The 21,523-nt window shown below is 46.8% G+C and overlaps 1 protein-coding gene across 2 annotated transcripts in view; it reads right to left on the reverse strand.

Annotated features, from left to right (window-relative positions):
- The window catches only part of SMYD2 (SET and MYND domain containing 2), a 50,774-nt gene that overhangs the window by 18,097 nt on the left and 11,154 nt on the right, over window positions 1-21,523 (reverse strand). For both annotated transcript variants that reach the window (XM_058702127.1, XM_058702126.1), the window contains exons 2-5: window positions 13,633-13,696; window positions 4,376-4,486; window positions 1,864-1,924; window positions 1,032-1,156 (exon numbers count right to left, since the gene is read on the reverse strand). In XM_058702127.1, the coding sequence (XP_058558110.1) occupies window positions 1,032-1,156; window positions 1,864-1,924; window positions 4,376-4,486; window positions 13,633-13,696 (361 nt within the window). The remainder of the gene's footprint in view (window positions 1-1,031; window positions 1,157-1,863; window positions 1,925-4,375; window positions 4,487-13,632; window positions 13,697-21,523) is intronic.

Genomic DNA, 21,523 nt, shown 5'->3' on the forward strand with positions numbered 1-21,523 from the left:
CTGAAGGTTTCTTAGCCACCATCATCAGTAAAGACTTCCTGTACCTAGACTCACTCGGACTCCTCTCCATGGTGACTGCCCTCCCTAGGGCCATCTTTTTTTTTTTTTTTTTTAATTTAATGTTTATTTATTTTTTGAGAGAGAGAGACAGAGTGTGAGTTGGGGAGGGGCAGAGAGAGAGGGAGACACAGAATCCAAAGCAGGCTCCAGCCTCTGAGCCGTCAGCACAGAGCCCAATGCGGGGCTTGAACTCACGAACTGTGAGATCATGACCTGAGCTGAAGTCATATGCTTAACCCACTGAGCCACCCAGGTGCCCCCTCCCTAGGGCCATCTTGAGAGGGCCTCCTTCTTGAGGATGTCTGGATTGCCTGTGCTTTATCAACATAGTGTTGGTAGCAGTAAAAAACACTGCTGTCAGAATGGAAGGCTTAAGAGAAGAAAAGTCAGATTTAATGTGGGAATCTCAAATGGTCTTTTCCTTTCAGGGGCACCTGGATGGCTCAGTCGGTTAAGCGTCGGACTTCAGCTCAAGTCATGATCTCACCATTTGTGAGTTCGAGCCCCGCATCGGCCTCTGTGCTGACAGCTCAGAGCCTGGAGCCTGCTTCAGACTCTGTGTCTCCCTGTCTCTCTACCCCTTCCCCGCTCACACTTTGTCACTCTCTCCTTCAAAATAAACAAACATTAAAACACTTGTTTAAAAAAATGGTCCTCTCCTTTCAAGGAGCTTCCAAGTAGGCCACAGTACTGGGGCACTGCAACCCCTCTGCTTTCATCAGCTCTCTCTCTAGCAAGAGGCAGAGGTAGGGCAACTCTCCTGTGTACCACCATCGAGGAGGGCCAGGCCAAGGTCTGCTCAAGGTCACTGAGCAGGGCTCTGCAGAATAGGGTCCAACAGGTCAACAGCCTTGTCCTCATAGAAGCCATCAGTCTGTTTCAGTTTATCTTTCCCGAGTGTGTGCTGGGGAGAAGGACTGGGCAGGGAGGGAATGGCTAGAGTAAGCATCACCTGATGCTGGCATTCTTACCTGGGCAAAGAGGACCACCAGGCTATCACTGTCGGGAAATTCGAGGTGCTTGGAGTAGAAGTGACGAAGGGCAGCAATATCACTCTGAATCAAGTCCTTCTTCTCATTGTCTAGTTTATCCAGATCTGTGGGTAAGCAAACCATTATTCACCAGGGAGGAAGTCTGGATTTCTAGCTACATCCTTTCCTTACTATAAATGGCAGGGAAAAAAAAATCTGCAGAGCCCCTAGAAAATCTTCTTCCCCACTACTTGGTCTAAATGATAAACTCTAGGCAAAGAAAGGCATGCCGTTTCTTCCTTCTCTTCCTGTGACAACCGGGAAGTCACTCAGAACATGAAATTTCAACTGACTGTTAGTAACGAGGTCGGGAATGGGTGGCCAGGATGGATAACCAGCCTCGGTCTGGCCCAGCCCCCTCTCCCCCCACTGGCCCTGGAATCTGTGTCATGGTCAAGAAGCTGGACAGCCCTGGCTTAATGCTTTTCGGTCAGGCCATCAGCTGTTTACAGGACTGCAATTCAGCAAAGATACAAAAATATTCAGCATGCCAGGAGAGCCAGCAGGAGATCGCTCGGGACGCAATAATTCATCCTGCGAGTTCCTACTTCCCCTTAATTATTTCCTACTAATCATGTCAACTCAGAAAAAAAAAAGTTATAGTCATTTTTCAAAACAGCACACAAATCAAAGTAAAAACTAGTAATTAAAATCCCCACCACCGCGACGAATACAAGCTTTCCGCGATTCCCCTTCTTCAATCCTTAGTCCCCATTAACGGTGTCGCTAAAATAACTCTTCGGCCAGTCACAGAAGTCACAGAAAGACTTACGTGATTCAAACTCCTTCACAGCTAACAATTTCTCTGAAGGCGTTCTCTCTGGGTGGATTCTCTAGCAATTGGAAAGAAATCACAGAGAAGGAGATTTTAACCACTGGGGCAAAAAACACTGCTTTCACTTTTACATCGACATGAAGGAAGAGCAATGATCCTCAATGAAGCAAAGAAAACTCTCTAAGGAGTCCTGTCATCGGGCTTGGAGAGTGTTTGCCCAACACCCAAACCCGACAGACTCCTTCAGAAAACTTTTTAGAGCTTCTGCCACATTCCTGACTCCCTGATAATGCCATATGCACACAGTAGGCTCAAAAATGCCTGTTACGGGAAAGCAGAGTGGCGGGAAATCAACTTTTTAGGGCCCCGACTTAAAAGGACTCTGAGTCTACAGAGAAACCATCCTATTTATTATTTCTCCTTCTAAAAAGGAACAAAATCAAACCCCCCATCCATTTTACACTTTCTTTAAGCATAGGCTAAAATGATCTCAAATTCTGTGTTTCAAAAAGAACACTTTTGGTGGTATCTGTGAGCCCAGATTCACTTTAAACGTGTTTCTGGCTTTGTTCTAGACACCCCAAGAGGAGCTAACAATAGTAAACCTGCTAGGCTTTGAGAACATGAATAAACTTGGTGTTGACAAGAGTTCAAAAGCGGAGCTCAAGAGCTGGCCTGAGGCCGTGTCTTTGTAATCTGGCTATTCAATTTGGGGATACAGGTGGTCTAACAGGGCGCTCTCACCTCCCTAGTTAACATGTTAAGCTTCCCCTTGGTAGTTGGGTAGCCTGTCTCCCCTAATCCTTTGCAAGCTACTAGAATACAAATGGTCTGGTTTTTCTAATCATCCAGTCCTACTGAGATGAAACGATGGGCAGGTAACTTTTCATTTAATAGACTATTAGTAGTAGTAGTAATTATAATAAAAGTTGAATGGAACTGGTATAAACTCATCAGAGCATTCAGACCCCCCTCCTGGTGCCCGAACACTTCAATTGTTCTTTTTGGAGCAGAAATCTCCCATTCACAGGACACATTTCTATAAGATTAGCAAGGCATCTTGCCTGGGAAGGCTTCTCCTTCAGGAAAGCACACCAGCTTCGTCTGAATTCTTAACCACAATTTCTATAAACGACATGATAGAGTTGGAGGTGGGGGAGGGAAGAACCAACAAACCAGTCACCCATCTTCCCAAGACACTTACAGATCTAACTGTGGTGGTTTATTCACCCTGACACCTCCCAGAGGCACCCCATTTCCTCCTACCCTTTCCTTCTGACCGTGAACTCAGCATATGTTTCAAGACAATTGTTCATAAGGACACAAAAGTCAACATCCTCCAGGGGAAACCATTTGGAGTCTTTGGTCTCACCCTGCAGGCAACCCTTGAATCCTTTGGTTGCCCCATGAGCTGATGAAGTGGCATTTCAGCGAGCACCTGACCCAAGCTGCACATAATGGAACAATGACCTCAGAGTTCGGAAATGTTCTACTTCTGTTTATGTCGCCCAGGATCCCAACTTGGCTTGGGGACAGATATGTGCCAGTCATTACAATCACATTTGGCTTAGGTAAAAAATAGAAAGTTTTAAAGGCAAGCAGGGAGGTAGGTATGAAGAAGAGGTGGATGAAATTTCAGCTTCAAAACATTACAGTACAGAGGTCCTGCCACCAACTTCCTCAGTATTAGCGAGCGCCTCCACGGATCTATGCCTTGTAAGTGCCACACGACCTACTTCACGGTGTCACAAGGACATGCCCTACGGTGCTTCCCCCCTTTCTTTGGTTTGGTCCTTTGGAGATCCGGCGTCATCGGCCCACAACCAGTAAGGACTGACGAAGAACAGCAGAGGACCCCGGTCCTGGCATCATCAGTGCGAGAAACTGTTCACAGCCGTCATCTGCTCCCACTGGGGGCAATTCTTTCTTTGCTTCGTCTTCTGTCTTTTACCCTGTTCCTCTCTCCCCTTACCTCGATCTCTACTTCTTTCCACTCCTCCTCTTTCCCTTCTCCTTTGCATAGGCCGTGCTGGTGGCTCTATCCCATTCCTTGCCTGTCTGGGCAAGAGCAAGTATGGAGGCAGGGAGGGACAGCGCACAGCACGGAGGAGAGGTGGGGTGCCCTCCAGGTGTCAGAAAGAAAAGGGAAAATCGCGAAGCTTCTCAGGCCAGTCTGGGTCCCTGGGATGCTCTAGTTGTTTTCACTCGGGTCTTCATGCTTTAAAAGGCCATATTTTTCTATGTAAACCTATCTCATAAAAAGTTCAGAACTTAACAGCTGTGGCTATGTTCCTGGCCTAGGGTAAGTGACATCCTATTGGCAGGGGACAAAGGACAGACCAGCTTATGCCGGGACTGCCGTTCCCACGCCCGTCCATAGGGACATGGCAGGAAACAGAGTCCAAGAATGTTTAACAAGAGCCGATCACCACCCACAGGTCACTCATCTTTCTGACCTTTAAGAAAAAAAGAAAAGAAAATGCACTTGAATATTAGCCCATTTCCTCACCTGTTTGGCCAGAATCCTTGCAGTCAGCCTCACAGTCTCTGAGGGATTCCAGTTTTCCCCAAAAACAACCATGGGAGAACATTCCAGCTTGTGCATGGGCCAATCTTCTTTCTGGGAAGGTTAAAAAAAAAGGATTAAACACACACACACACACAAACACACACACACAGAAATAAAGTTCGAGAAGAGAGGACGCAGTAAGTCCCTCTAGTTAGGGTCAAGTGAAATATGTTTCCTTTTGGAAAACATGATGATGCTCATAAAAGCTAGAGATAAAAACATCCTTTAAGATAGAGACGGCTGTATGACCTTGACTTGGGCCTGGCCAAGGCTGCTGGGATGAGAAAATCTGCTTTGCGTTTTTTCATCAAGCGTCTCGTGTCTTTCTGCAGCCTCTGGTTATTCCAAACAACTCCTACAGCTTTCCATTATCTGTGGGAGTTGTCAAACCACAGTGGTGAGTGACGGGGCATTAGCCATTGATGTGGCCCTGCTCCCTCACAGTCCTGGCTGGTTCTCTCCTCACATCAGGGCAAATAACTGATAGCTGTCCTCAGCAACTAGTCCCCTTGTACAGGTGATAAAAAGCAAAACACAAATGAAGGCTTTGTCGAGGGCCCTCAAAGAGTCTGGCAAAGGCAGCTATTGGGAATATTTAGGAATACAGACTCCTTAAAGATTCAGTTGATAGCACAGGGACACTGTATTCCTTTTGGTCCCATCTGGCCACTCCTATGGCCCAGGTTGGGCCACTACTGGCAGGGCAGAGGCGCCATCTGTGGAGACAGGCGGGGTGAGGGAGGACGGGCAGCATGGTGCTGTGGCAGCCAAGGAGGAAAGTAGTCTGAGGAAGGCAGAGGACTAGTGATGTGGTCGCTGGTGGCGAGGCTGGCGGGATGACTGAGAACTGACTGGACGTCATGGAGCTCACCACTGACTGACAAAAACCAGCAGTGCTGGCGTGAAGGGGCCAGGGACAGCGGGGGGGCGAGGACACCACAGGGAGAGCGGAAGCAGAGCTGGAAACTGGGAGGAATGGGCGAGGGCTGGGGGTGGAGGGTGGAGGGAGGATGACTGGAGGGGGGAAGCGTCAGAGCACTCGGCATATCGATGGGAGTCTTCAGACTTGCTCTCTCTCCACAGAACTGGGTGTGTCCTCTTCTTCCCTCAGCCTCCCCACCTCAGAAAACGGCCAGTCTGTTCTTTCCGATGCTCGGGCTGGAACCCGGGGACATCCGTGCTCTCACCCCCTCACACTCCACATTCACCTCCGGCACATCCGTTCTCCCTGCCTTCAGAACCATCTGGAACCCGGTTGCCCTTCCTGGCCCCGCCTTCCTGCCCTGCCCCACCACCAGTACTGCCCAGGCCTCCCACTCAGACGCCTGCTTCTGCCCCTGCCCCTGTGGGCCATGCCCACAGAGCAGCCCGGGCGGGCGGTCCATCCTGCCACACAGAACTCAGATCCCACCAGGTCTCAGCTCAGAACCTTCAAACGGCTTCTCATCTCACAGCCAAAGGCAAAATCTTAAAGACAACGATGAGCCACTCACGACGGGAGCCCGCTCCACTCCTCTGACCTCATCGCCTCCTACCACGCTCTCCTTGCCTCACTCCACGTCAACCACACAGTCCCCCTGCAACTCCTTAAACAGACCATGCATGCTCCTGCCGTAAGACCTTTCTCACCCGCTGTATCCCTGACTACGGCCCTCTCCCCCTAGATACCCATTTTGCTCCCTGCCTCACTCTTCCACATCTCTGCTCAAATGTCACCTTCCCAAGATGCCTGCCATGAATAGCCTATCAAAACAACACATGCCCGTCACTGTCCATTTCCCTGCTCCAGGCTTCTTACGCACTTCTCACCACCTGATACACTACATATCTATAAGTTTTTTGGTTAGTATCTGTCTCTCCCCATTAAAATAAAGGAACTCAGTCTGGTGTGCTTTTTTCCACATTTATAACCCCAGAACCTAGAACAAGGCCTGGCATTTACAAGGCACTTAATGAAGTTGCTGAATGAATGAAGATGTCTCTCTACCCTTTTGCCCCCCACCTCCATCCCAAGAAGGAAAAACACCATGTCACCTAATGACTTAATACGCTACGTGGCACAGGCCATTGGCTCAAATTCTGTGCCAAGATGTTCTGCACGATTGAATAACGCCGTGCCGAATATAACTAAGAGCAGGGAGAGAAAGAAATGACAAGATATGCACAAGGGAGAAGGGGATCTGTTTTTAGCCAAAGCCTGAAATGAGAGCACAGTGATGAGGCAAAGAGAGAAAAGACAAGAGGGCGTCAGGCCTCGGGATAGCTGCAGGAAACAGGGACCGCCAGCCGGGGACAGACGGATAATTAACATCTGTGAGCGAGTGTCCAGGGTGAAACTGGGGGTTCTAGGAGAAGCACTCCGCAGGGCCTCCCAGAGGCTGCTTTTCTGAACTGTAGGCCTTGGTATCAGTGTTTAACAACAACGACTCCTGGGAGAGAGAAGTTTAATACGAACCTTCCTTACTATGATTTATCTATTGTTTCTTAATAGAATTAACTTAGTAATAGAATTAACATAAAATTAATGTTAGTATAAATAACACACAACGATGACACTTACTGATATGAATGTGTCCCCACAGGGAAGGGAACCAGACTACAAGGGACACTGTGGGAGAAGAGCAGAGAGCTGTCAAGCAGACACTGGTCTGGGGCTCAGGAAACCTGCGTTCTTGTCCCCGTTCTGCAGCTATGTGACACTAGGCAGACCTCTTAATCCCTCTGCATCTGTACCCTTGGCTGTAAATAACATAATCCCCGAGTTACTTAGCAGGTCCAGGATTCTGAGTCTCTGGTTTTACACCTTCCAACAGTGGCAATCGGATATGAAGCCTGAAGATGACCAAGAAATGGCGGACCTTCATGTAGGAATAATCAGGCATTCATGCAACCACAAAGGGTCCCTGTGAGGATCCAACAGCTCAGCCAGAACAGTGCCTGGCACATAGTGCCCTCTCAGAAAGCACTGCTTAACTGTTCATTCCCTGGTTTGTTCATTCATTAAGTCCTACCACTGACCCTAGAGGCAGGGATGGGAAGCGTAGTCCTTGACTTTAAGAAGTTCATGACTATGTCAGGAGACCTATAAAGAGCACCTGTAATGTGAGACAATCCCACACATGGCAGTCAAATCAGAGAGTCAGATAGATTCAAAGTGCAGAATCACTTAAGTTTCATTAAGTGGAATTTCCCAGAATAAGTTTTCACTCTCTGCTGGAAGGTGGTGAGAGATGTGGATTAAAGGAGGAAAGACAGAGATGTACCTCAGTGGCACTGCTCAGTTGTAATTCTTTTTTTTTTTTTTTTTTTTTTTAACAAAAAGGTGGGAGGGAGGAGAGCATCTGGCAGAAATGTCAGGTTCTGGGCATATCCTTACATACTTCTTCTACTGCAGAGATGGTCCACACGTCATAGAGAACCCACCAGGGGCATGTGCCCTAGTTATGACTATAAAAAATTATAAACAATCAGATTGGACAAAATTGAAAAAAATTTAAGCTAGCCTGATGAACAGGAATAAATGTTACCAATTAATAGTTTTGTTTTCTAGTATTGGCAGTTTCTTTATACACAGAGAACCCTTTATGCTAATTTTTAAAACATTTTTGTCAGTTTTTCTAAGACTTCCATTTTTAAAATTCTTTTAATGTTTATTTATTTTTGAGAGAGAGAGACAGAGAAGGAAAGAGAGAAAGAGAGAGAGCACATGTGCAGGGGAGGGGCTGGGAGAAAGGAAGACACAGAATCTGAAGCAGGCTCCAGGCTCTGAGCTGTCAACACAGAGCCTGACGCGGAGCTCGAACCCATGAACCATAAGATCGTGACCTGAGCTGATGTCAAACACTTAACCAACTGAGCCACCCAGGAGCCCCTCTAAAACTTTTTCTTTTCTTTTTTAAAATTTTTTTTTAATGTTTACTTATTTTGAGAGAGGAGAGAGGGAGAGAGAGAGAGAGAGAGAGAGAGCGAGCAGGGGAGGAGCAGAGAGAGAGACAGAGAGAGAGGGAGACGCAGAATCCGAAGCAGGCTCCAGGCTCTGAGCTGTCAGCACAGAGCCCAACGCAGGGCTCGAACCCACGAACTGTGAGATCATGACCTGAGCCGAAGTCGGATGCTTAACTGACTGAGCCACCCAGGCGCCCCAGACTTTTTCTAATGTTTTTGTTCAAAAGTCAAGCTAATACTCCTGCCCTGATTGTAATCTTTATACAATTTTATGTAAATTTGGATCCTATTTTCCAGAAAATTATACAAATAAACACACAGGAAGGACTCAGAAAGACACATTCCCAAAGTGCTAGTAGTGATTTTCTGTGGAAGGACAAGATTATGGATCCTCCTTTTGTTCTCATTTCAGACTGTACTTTCTAATTTTTCTAAAATGAGCACAGAGTATTTGTGGAATAAAATTAAACAACTAAATCTACATAAAAGATACAGAAATTTCTGTACCCTTTATAAACTTCTAAGTCATTTTCAGCCAGCGTAATCATGCTCTGCCTGATTTTCCTTTTTGTGCATGGACAAAAATGCCTAAAGATGCATAAAGAGCTGTGAAATTGTCTCCCGGTACACCAGCATTTCCAACGCTGGAAGTAAAGAGTGATTGCTATTTCCTCCAGTTTTTTGCTGACTGAGATGGCACGTTGCCTTCCTGGACAAGGAGATGGGGGGGTTTTATTGTGCAGACCCCTTTCTAACTCTTGCGTCTGGTGTTTCTCTTGCTGTAATGGAGCTTTCAAAACAGACATGGTCTACTTGGACAAATGCGTGTGACTTCCTGAAATGTGGAATAGTAAGAAAACGTCACGTGATCTCTGCTGCCACTACCATTATCTTCCAGAGGAACAGCGCAAAAGCCGTCAGGTACGCACCGACCATCTCACGGGAAGGCTGCTGAACCGCCATCACAAGGACACGTGTTTTGTTTTCTGGTCTGACACAAGAGCAGTGGGACGCACTCGTTCATTCATCCACATGCTTTCTTACCGCGGATGTGAAACATTTAGAGAAAAGAGTGATCAAGTTCAAGATGCTTCCTGGGTTTGGGCTATGAGACCAAAGTGAATTTCACCAGGACTGAACCTACAACTCTGGCCCCATTCACTAAATCACCCATAACGACAACAGGGTCAGAAGGGCATTTCTTAGGCATTTTCTATGCTGGGGCTATTTCCTAGTCAATGACAAAAGTCACAGATTTTCTCTCATCCTGAGTCACGTGCTCTTCAAACATGTTTTTTTACACCCATCAGGGTATGCTCCTTCTTACTTTCAAAAGCATACTCCTAACCCCATCACCTCCATTTATGAATCACAAATAGATTCTTTTCTCTTTGTTGATGTTAAGAAATAATACCCTAGAAAGTTCTACTCTCTTTGGCTCCTCTATAAAATAACTTTGTAAGACTATTCTCTTGAACGTGTCACGGTGCAATTTAATGAAGAAGCCTAAGTGAGGGGAATGATATACTTAGCTTTCCAGGCATATTTATAAAAATAAATAGAGTTCATTAAAACATACAGGTTACAAAATAAGCCTAACTAAAAAGGAATTTCTATTTCTTTTATGTTTCCTCCCATTATCCTTTCATGCATCATCAATTAAAATCTTTCCTCTGGCAGGATCACACCGAGTCAAGTGAATGAAGAGAAAAGTAAATGGGACAAGATATCACCAAATTGTATAAAATAAAGCAAACTCCTAAAGCACTGCAGTTGGAGATGAGGGCTCGGAGAGAGGACACACACACAGTGAACGGGGCCTCCTAAGACGCTGCGCTCCCGGAAAGGGGAAAGCCACGGGGAGGAACGCGTGCCTTAGCACTCTTGGAGAGATTTTTGGCGGAGACAACACCACCAGAGGGGCTCTCCCCTCTCACATCTACTAAAGGCCATTTCTCTGCCACGTTCCTATAGCACCCCCTCTCCCAAGGGCCCTCGGGACTCCTGAGCACAGTGCTGGGAAGTGGTGACGGCCCTCTGCCAGCGGTCTGTACAGTCTAGTCCCAGCTCTGCCACTGTGACCTTGGGCAGGTCACCCAACCACTGTGGGTGTCACTGCTGCCATCCCAGACCCGGTAACCTCCACTCCGGCCCCACCCTCTGCTCTCTGGTGCCCACGTGCGGGACTCCAGGTGGGCGGGGTCCGCCTGCGAAGAAGGCCCAGGTAAGAGGAGCAGCTGATGCTTTCTTAGGTGGAGAATCGCTCAGTTACCTGCCTCTTAACCATCGCTGTCCTTGTTCTGTGCCACGTTCCCTCCTGCAGCACAGCCTCCCCTTTGATCCCAACCCAGCATCCCCCTGGGAGGAACCCTGAATACATTTTTATCTGGAGCTAACGCCCCAGATTCCTCCCTAATGATTTTCTGTATGAAGCTCCTGACCCGCCATGTATTTCCAGGCACTTACTTTTATTAAACCCGTAGGACCGTTCTATGTCACTACATCCCACTGCCCTGCACTGATTTAGTTCTTCGGTGCTGAAGGATGGAAAACCTTGGTGGCCATTAACCTCTCCCTTCAGCAAAAGGGGACAGGTGGAACAAAAGTGAAACTTCCAGATGAAGTCCGGCCTGTCACCTCCGGCAACAAGTGGGATCAGGAGGCGTGTATCGCGTGTCGCCTAGGAGGGTACCTGATCCGCCAGATACTTCACAGAAGCACAGAGAAATGGACCTGCAGAAGTTCAGCCAGGGCTGACGGAGTCCTGGCCCCGGCACGGGGTCAGGAGCAGGGAGACCTCCACACCGCCAGGCTGGACACGGCAAGCTGTCTTGGCCCGAGGGCCTCTGAACACGACTTTGCGTCACGGAGCGGCACCCCCCGTGCCGGGCTTCCCTGCCAGCCAAGTCATCTCATCAGCGTCCGACCACCTGGACAATCTGTCCACAAGAGAACGTACAGGCGGCAAACTGCCTGTTACGAGGTGAGATGCGGGCATCCTCATACACACAGGCTGGCGCCTCCGGGTGATGCACGGACCTCCCCAGCGGGAGCACCCCTCACTGCGTGCTCACAGATGAGGTTTTGGAGTCTGCAGCTTTGGCAAACTAGGTCCTGAAGGGAAGGGGAACCACAATGGCCGCCTCGAACACCCCAACTGGGCACTGTAACGATTCATCAAAATAATGACACCTAGTGAGGCCTAGTGGAGGTGAAGTTAGCAGCACGCTCAGAAGACCTAGACATAACTCGGCATCTCGCATGTGCTGGTATTTCATATTGATGCAGGGTTCATGGTTAATCAGAGAAGTTAAGACTCATTTTGTCACAAGCACGACTCACACAACATACACCGTTAATGTTCTCGAGTTCTTAGAATCTATCCATTCTCTTAGGGTTAAAAAAAAAAAAAAGTCCCTCAAATCTAAAAGTATGCTGTGTACTTTATCGGCTAAGTTTCAGTCCAGCCTAAATTACTGTCATATTGTTTTTTCATAGGCCTTCACCCGTACAGAGCGTCACAGTTTATATAGAACTTTCATAGCTATCAGATCACTACGTCCTTGACATCTGTCAGGATGGGCCCTGCTGCCTTCGTTCATTCACGTTTGAAGAAACCGAGCTCAGAGACGTCCCATGACTTGCCATGTTCACGGAGCTGGTAGGTTGCAAAGCTAGCATCATCTCCTTCTACTATTCCATGTTATATTGTCTGAACTCTATGTGGTTTTATTATCTTGCTTCTCTGAAGAACCACAACGTAATGAGTTAAGCTTTCTAGAAGTATTTAACCTAAATACAGAAGGAGCTAACTCATCACGTCTGGAATCAAATCCTAGAATTCCCAGGGCTCACTGATCGCCTCAACACCAAAGCAACCCAACTACAGAAAACTCTATCCACAGCCAGTAGGAGCCAAGTACGATCCCTCCCTCTTCAAAAGAACGCACACTCCCTGACAACTCAACTACAAGCCCATTTATATTCTCACTGTCACACAGGCTGAACCTCTGAAGACACAGGAAAGTGGGTTGTACATCGGGCCTTCCGAGCCAAGGGAGACACACCTGGGCCAACGTCCCAGCCTATGCTTCATTCCGGCAAGGGGCCATTGTGACTACAGCTCTATGGCCAGACAGGACACCAGGGTTTAGCAACCTCTCCTACTGCTAAAGAATAATGCTCTTTGGGGACTTTCAGAGGCCAACTGCATAGGGAGAAGAGAAAGAAAAAAATAAAGTAGTGGGTAAAGAAGTAGACTGAGGGTTGGGATGGGGAGGCAAATGAGACCAAGTATGGCAAGAACAATGACCAAAAAAAAAAAAAAAAGAGCTGAAGATATGGAAGATCCACCCTGTCACTTACAGCCACTACTAAATAGCATTGGCATTTCCCAGTGTATGAATAGGTTTCCATTAAAAAACAAAAAACAAAAAAAACAGACTAAGGAGGGTATACAGAAGTCAAAGACCATATTCTCCCTAAATTCAAACTGTTAGAACATGGGATGCATTTTCTGTGGAATACCTACCTACGAACATTCTGTGGAACTACAATCTAGTAGACAAGCATGGAAAACACTGCCTCCAAACCCCTCCTTAAGCTTCCCATTCCTGTGGTACAGGAGTCCCTGGAGATTTATCCCTCAAAACAGATGGCTGTGGTCTACATGCAACCAGCCTCCCCAGCCCCCCAACCCTGGCTGCTTCCAAGGCACCAGCTCCAAGGACACTCTGGGGCAGTCACCCTCTGGTTATACCAAGGCTGTGCCAGGGGCTCACCTAAGACTGGAATCAGATTCGGTTTGAACAGGCCATGGGCGACATGTGGCCCTGCTTATGGGGATTTATAAAAAATATAGACCTGTGACAGTAAAAATGAAAATATTTTAAAGATACCACTTTAACATTTTCATGTGTCATCTCCGCAATGTTCCATATGTTGCTGGTGGCCTTGGGGGCAAACTGTCAACCTTGGTAACACACCTGCCTGTACCCAACACGCTCTCCTCGTGTCTTTCTGCTTCTCCTGCACCTGTACGTGGCCCCCAAGGGTTGCCTCCTATCACCGGCTGCCTGTCCGTCCTGGGCCAGCACGCAGGGGTATGCGGCCACATCCTGGGCCCAAACCAAGCTTTGTAGCTTTGGCTGCAAAGGGGTGCTGGGAAATGTGGTGACAAGGAAAGGAAGGACATCGGGGTCCCAATCTTCAGAGGAAGCGAGGCCCTCCCTGCCAGTTGGCCCAGAACCTACCTGACACTCCACATTGCAGTAAAATGCCTGCTTGCATCTTCCACATTTGGACAATCCTTCTTTCCTTAAAAACAGAAAGGGCACTGTAGTGGCGAGAGGCACAGAAACGTGGAGCTGCACATTTTAGCATGCAATAATAAAAGCCATCTGGTCGGAAAGCAGAGCCAAGATTCACCTTACCTTACTCTCCCACTGATAAAGTGGCATTTTCCCAAAGGAGATCTCTGACCAGAATGAGTCCTCGAGTAGGAGTCAGTCAAACAGTACATGCACCAACGTTTCCCGACCCTGACCGTGCGAAGGGCACCTTCCAAACTGACGAACGATGTGCTCCTTGACTCCTGAGCCTGCCCGGGGAAGCCAGACCCCCACCATCGCCTGCACTATTACTCAGTAGTTTGGGGGCAAGTCAAGGGCTCTTACGTCCTGATTTTCTCACCTGCTTAAGAGGGACAGAAAGACACAGAACCGTCTGGGAAGTCTGACCTCCTACAGAGGATTGGAGGTCACCTGCACTGGAGGTCACTGCTGAAAACGCAGTGTGGGTGACAACCTTTATTATTTAGAGATGCACAGGAGGCGGAAGATGGAACTGAGGGTGTCAGTAATTCAAATGTTGCCCAGAAAGAGAAGTTTAAAAATAATGCAACCCAGCAAGCGGAGACGTATTCTTGGATAAAAGATTTCCGGGTGTGATCGGTATACACTCCACCTTGCCGGTGTGATCCACTGAGTGATCCTTCTGCCTCTTTGTAATTAGGCCAGTACTCCCTGCCCACTGCCGTATTACTAGTTCCCAGCTTCCGATCAAGGACAGGGACATCGTTGTTTCCCAACGGCTAGGTGCCAGCGCGTTTGTGGTGTTGGACAAGCCAAAGCTTTTTCAAAAACTGAGAAGCCTCTGCATTAGGCCTCAGGGGACAGAACCCTTCAGAAATTTCTTTGAGGCATGGGCGATATTAAATCAGAGCACTGCCTTATGCCTGCCCACCGCAGCTTTCTGACTTGTGGCAATGTCACGGCCACAAGGGGCACGCTCACCGCTGCCGGGGTGCGGCACTGCAGTGAAGCCACCTCCCCCCACGCCGCCCACACCCCCCTGCAGCTCCGGGCCTGGAGGAGCCGAGACTCTGCCATACACACATAATCATGCTGCAGAGCCCTCCCCTGCTCCGCTCCTTGTCAGTGAGCGGCAGTCACCACACTACTCCCACGGCATCGAGACTGTTCCCAAAATGCTACTGTTGGAACTAAACAGACTGCCTTGCAGTTTTCATGACGGCGCTTGGATTCCAAGAAGCGGGCTGAAGAAATGTGTGGGAGAGAAACACATCTTGTGGTTGAGGCATAAATAAATATCCCAAGTTTGCACATCTCAACTGTTTAAAAAGGAACTCACTGATTTAGCGGGGTGTGGAAAGTACCCCTCCCCCCAACCCAAGGTGCATCTGAAGGGACCCTGGCTCTGCCTTTGCACTGTGCAATAAAAGAGAAAAGAGATGGATGGTCTCTGCTCTCCTGCATTTATAACAAGGGGGGTGGGGGGTGGGGGGAGAAGATGCTTCTCAAAAACCACTGTGAAGTGACTTGTAAGCAAGTACTTAGTGATGAAGACCTTACAGAAATGCCATCGGGACGGAAGGCAAAGATGGACAAAGCCAGGGAGGGAACTTTGAAAATTCTTTCCAAAAAGACGTGTGTTTAGAAATGGATAATGGATGCCACCCCGTGGACATGTCCACCTGAAGCAGTCATTCGTCAACCCTTGCTTTTCCAGGGGAAGAGGTCACAGAACCTCTTTGAGAATTTGACTGAAGCTATTAATTTTCCCAATATCCTACCTTCTCCCCAACCACCCCCCCAAAGCGACAGAAAATTTTGTGAAATTTCAAAGGCTTTGAGCCACCATCCATGGACCCCTGAAGGGCCTCTGAAACTAGAGTTAAGGCCCCCTGATAAAAAAAAAGATTAGAAAATTATCACAAAAATATCTTTATTAGCTCTAGACCAGATGAAAAAGCAAGATTATATGGCTTTTTCTGCACAAAGGCCAGCAGTAAAGTAAATACAAAGCTAAGGTTTGTTTTTAGCCTTACGGTAACATCCCAAGGGAAAGAAAGGGCAACAAAGAGCTCTCGAGAGCTAGGGATGAACTCTACTGGGATTGCATCTGAATAATAAAGGTCCCACAGGCCAGGCTTCATTCACCCCAGCCAGCCACCAAGTCTACAAGCCACACACAACAAGGGACAGGAAGAAAAGCCCAACTCTTAAGTGTTGGCAATCTGGCGTGCACTTTCCACTGTCTAAGGAGGTGGTTCTCAAAATGTGGTCTGTAGACTGCAGGGACCTCAGAGACTCTTTCAGGGAGCCAGCGGGGTCAAAACTACTTTCAGAACAACACTACTGTCTCGCCACCTGCACTGCAGCAGGTGTGAGGTGTACAGGAGCCTGGAGGGTAAGACTTCCAGAGCCGTGGTCTGTCCAAGCGTCCTTGTATTCTTGACTTCCACGTGCTCTGAGTGAGGGTGGGGGAGGGGAGCCAGTTTCACTTAAGAATGTCCCTGATGGGGGCGCCTGGGTGGCTCAGTCGGTTAAGCATCCAACTGTCGGATTCAGCTCAGGTCATGATCTTGTGGCTTCATGAGTTTGAGCCCCGTGCTGGGCTCTGTGCTGGCAGCATGGAGCCCGCTTGGGATTCTCCCTTTCCCCCTCTCTCTCGGCCCCTCCTGCACTCCTGCTGTCTCTCTTTCTCTCAAAATAAATAAATAAACTTAAAAAAAAAAAAAAAAAAAAAAAGAATGTCCCTGATGAAGCAGTAACAAATAGTAATTTTGTTAAATCCCGACTCATGGATATGTATCTTTTTGACATTCTGGGACCAAAGGGGAAGAAGGCCTGAAGACTTCTGCTGCATCCTGAAGCAAGATGGCCATCTCAGGGAAAAGCACCCGGGTGGTCACTGGAATTGCAAAGTGAACTGGCTCCTTTCTTCCTGGCACATCATTTTTACTTGAAAGAACAACTGGAGACACACTGTGTGTGGTACAGACTCGAGGATCTGCCAGACACATTAGGGAAATGAATGTCACTTCAAGGAACACATTTGAAAACAGGTGTTACCAATGATACAATTTGGACTTCTGAGCAAATACTAGAATTCTGGAAAATATGGATCTGCCACCCTGACCTTGACAGTCTCTCATCTGATGCGACTGGTGGGATATTAACTATTGTGATTTTTTTTTATATGGTTTGATGAAGTACATCTACTTTTAGAATGTCTATATAAGTCGGGGAACCATTCAAATGACATGTATGATATTTTAAAAGTCGCACATGGGACACCTGGGTGGCTCAGTCGGTTAAGCATCCAACTTCGGCTCAGGTCATGGTCTCATGGTCTGTGGGCATGAGCCCCGCATCGGGCTCTGTGCTGACAGCTCAGAGCCTGGAGCCTGTTTCAAATTCTGTCTCCCTCTCTCTCTGCCCCTCCCCTGCTCGCACTCTGACTCTCTCTCTCTCCCTCTCTCTCTCTCTCTCTCTCTCTCTCTCTCTCAAATAAACATTAAAAAATTTAAAAGTCATGCATGACTAAAAGAATCATTCAAAGTGCAAGACCAAGGGATTTCAATGTAACACAGTACATAAGTCTCACTGATAAGGCTTCACATCGCACACTATGGGTCTAACCTTTAAGGCAAATTCACTTATCAAGTTTTACTGTTGAATCAAAAAAAATATCCACAATTAACTGAAAAGGCTATTAAAATACTCCTCTCTGATTATGTATCTGTTTGAAGCTGGATTTTTTCCACACAGTTCAACCAAAACTACATAATATCACAGACCAAATTTTCAGAAGAGCATTTGAGAATCCAGCCGTCTTCCGGAAATCCAAACATTAAAGAGATTTGTAAAACTGTGAGGTACCACCACTCTTCTCATGGATTCTTTTGTTCCGTAAAATAGTTCTCATAAAAACACATCATGTTAGCAGTCATGGCTGTTGTCATTTTAAGTTGAATAAATACAGTTTTCTGTTTTAATTTCAAATACGGTGAAATATTGATACACGTAATCCACAGAAACAAAAGCTCCTAGGAATTCTCAATTTTTCAGAGTATAGAGGGATCCTCAAGACCAAAAAACACGAAAACTGATCTAACTTGACAAGTCCATCAGCTCCATGAAAAAGACATTATTCCTATTTTTGAAACGAAGTTAATGAGGACCCAAAGGTGAAATATCTAAGCCAACGTGACCGCTCAGCAAGGAGGTGCAGAACTAGAATTCCCACATAAAAGTACAAATTTTGTCTTCATCGTGTAAGAATATCCTTCCTTGAGTATTGTGACAGTTATTCAGGAGGACATACTACACGAAGCAGCAGTGATCTACGTGTCTGGATAGCCTCACAGTAATAACAAAACAAAAGTAAAGGCACTCTCTACTCTGGTCTGCATAGTGTCCCAGGTCCAATGCCACCCCATTCCTGCCACTTTGTTTCAAAGATGCAAGGGGGCGAATTCAGGATCAGTTTTCAAAATGAGATTTGGGGAGCGAGCACCCCCACAAAGAGGATTTCTCAGCCAACTGTGTGACACGGTAATCAGTTTCCCTTAAAATGCAGTGGAATGAAATAATGATTAATTCTGTAGTTAGGCTGTGCAAAGAAAGTCCTCCCCTGTCGTTCAGTACGATACATCTAAGTGTTCCTCAGACATCCACTGGGCTGGTCCAAGCTGGATCGTGTCCTCTGGGAAGCGGGTGATACAGTACTGTAGCCTCTCACAAACTACCAACCAGCTTTGCCTGGCTCCGGGGCAGATTTTACCGCATGTAGGCCCGTAAGGCACCTGCTTGGTCATATGTGAATGCTCTTAACATACATCTTCCTGAGCCAGAATGCCTTCAGCATGGAGAAGGAGAAAAGCTAAACCAGTCACTGATGGTGAATAGCATGCAAATCCACCCTGATCTACTTTGGTATGAGCAACTTTAGATGAGGCAGGTGGTGGCAGGGAGAAGGAGACGTTTCCACTATCCAGATACATGCCTCAGTTCTTTCTGTGGCTAGGGAGAGATATAAACTTTTCATAAGTCTAAGGGTTGAAACTCGAACTAAACTTTGCTGAGCTGGTACCCATATTGTGTGTGCATGTGCTTGAGAGAGTAAGGACGCAGAGAGAGAGATTCTGTGAGTGTTTGACTATTGCTGACTGAGACGGTTAGTCCAAGAGAAACTTCATATGGGGTATCCGTTTTCACGGTAGGAACATACAAGGCATTTGGAATAAACTCTGTTCCTACAGAAGACACAGCCATAAACCTTTCATTTGCAATGTAACCTGATCTGAATTGTCCAGGAGGTTTGGGGAAAGACTGCCAAAAAGAAGAAGAAGAAGGAGGAGGAGGAGGAGGAGGAGGAGGAGAGAACTCTCAACGAAAGACTAATAAAGGCCACTTGGAGGAATAAATTGAAATAACCCAAAAGGAATGGAACTCAAAGACAGTGAGGGTGAATCACTAATAACCTCTCACAGTGTCTCCAGCTCAGAGTGTGCACCCACCTGGGCCTGTGGTAGGACCCAGCAATTCTCATTTGATTGGTCTGCACTGGGATTTTTAGAAAGCTCCCTAAGAGATTCTAATGAGCTTCCAGAAAACAGAACTGCCCGCTGAGGCCTCTGGTGATCCTTTCGGGCTGAGTGTTTTTTGGGGTGCAAAATTTGCTGAATCGTGTTGAAGTAATTCTCTGCAATGCAGATTGTTTGTGAGGTGACTCCTCTTAAGAATGAACGTTCCACACTGGATGTGTTGTTGGGTTGTTTAGCTCTGCTGATGATGAATGTTAAGGCAAGAATAAGGTGGCTGACACGGTATTTTCCAACTATGACAAGAAGGTATCTTAGAAGCCAGACGCAGGAGAAGGCTGTGGCTTTTTCCCCACCTCTCCTGATTCCTGCCTTACAATTTAGGGTGAATACGGGGAGTTACTTCCCCAACTCTCTACCTCAAATCCCTTTCTCTTCCTGGTGCTGGAGGTGCTACGTGATCTCAGGCAAAGCATGAACCCTTTCCGAACCTTTCCCTCCCCTGTAAAGATCCAGTTTCTACCACATAGGTTTGGTATGAAAATTAAGTGAGAAAACACAAGTGTACTACGATCACACTTGTAATCAGCCTCCGCTCTTTTTTCGTTTTTTAAGTGGTCACTACTGAAAGACCTTCAGTAAATCTCATTCAGACTCATATTTGAGGATTTATGTTTCTAAAGTCTTTGTTTTATGGGCAAACATCAACCCTGCTGTGAACGGAAGGGCTCTTTGGACTTAAGAAATGATTCCATCCACAAAGGAGACAGATGTTACAGGAAAGTGCAACTATCTGATTATCAGCAACTGGAACAGAACGTAGGCGACACGCTCCCGTCATTTTCTACTGGAGGAGACACACGCAGTGATTAATTTTCTTGCTTTTCAAATTTGGAAGCCACAAAGATCAACAAGTTAGACATGTAATTAACAACTCCGGCTAGTTAATGCGTTGCCGCAGGTGCTGTTGGTCTAGATAAAAAGGATTTGATCCTGTAAGCTCCCTACTTTCTGCCACTGAAATGAATGCTTCGTGGGTTTCACCATGAAAGAAAAGGATACCGGCATGGAGGAGGTTTGCAATAACAATTACTTTTAACTAACGGCGACAGAAGAAGTGACAAGTATGCTCTGTTGAACAGAGGCAGCCCCAGCCAAATGAAAAAGAGAAAAGGAAAAAAGCCCAGCGGCGCAATATAACTTCACCATGGGTTGAAATAAGACAATCAGAAACAAAGTTAAGCCTCCCACCCGGAGAGAGTGGTTACACTAGCAAATTTTTATTTGAGAGAAATAAAAATTGGGGGAATTGTGGGGGAGCCCTATTATCACCCTGGTCAGGGGACAAGGATAATACTAAGGCTACAGGTTTTTGTGTAATAGTGAAAGATGCTCCACGTATCACTTTAATCCACGATGTAACGGTGAAACGGACCCACGTGCAGCGGGGAGCTTCTTCCCGTGCTGAACCTTCCCCTTCGCACCGGGCTTTGTTCTGAGGCTTGTTAAAAGTTAGAGCCCGGGGCCTCTTAGGGAAGCAGGAAATATTTAGGGCAGTAAAGTAGCAACTAATGTCGGTTTTCCCAACTACTGGAACAGGAGCCATGATTTACAAGGAGGACGCTGGGCTTGGTGGTCGGGGCAGTAAGTGGTTGGCCTTGTTATAAAATTCTGTCACGGGGCAAGATGCGGTGACATAGGTCAAAGGGCAGTAATTTTTAGTTGTACGTTCTGGGGCTCTAACCTACAGCATGGTGACCACGGTTAATAATTCAGTACCATATACTTGGAAGTTGCTACAAGTAGATCTTAAGCGTTCTCACCACACACACAAAAGTGTGTGAGGTGATGTGTTCATTATCCTGATCTTAGTAATCATTCCACAATGTATACATCACATTGTCAAGTTGTCTCCTTTAAATATATACAATTACATTTATCAATTGTTCCTCAGTGAAGCTAACAGAATACTATCAACATGACTACACATCACGGATGCATTAAAGGTCAGCTCAGCGATGAAAAAAACGTGACGACACTGATTTAGGTTTCGTTGTAATGCAGGCTCTGGTGGAGAGGAAATGTGCCTTTGTCTTAGAAAGAAAAAAATTCATGAAGCTTATGGACAGAAGAGAGAAATATTCAGCCTAAGGAACAGGGAACATTAAACTATTATTTGCAGCCACTGGATGGTACCTACCTTCCAACCTCACCTTGTAGACCCTTTAAAATCCCTAATGGTTAAACCTGCTCAGAGACGGCATCCAGGTATTTCCAAAACTTAACATTTCCAT

This window comes from Neofelis nebulosa, chromosome 15 (assembly GCF_028018385.1).
Source record: "Neofelis nebulosa isolate mNeoNeb1 chromosome 15, mNeoNeb1.pri, whole genome shotgun sequence".
Lineage (NCBI taxonomy): Eukaryota > Metazoa > Chordata > Mammalia > Carnivora > Felidae > Neofelis > Neofelis nebulosa.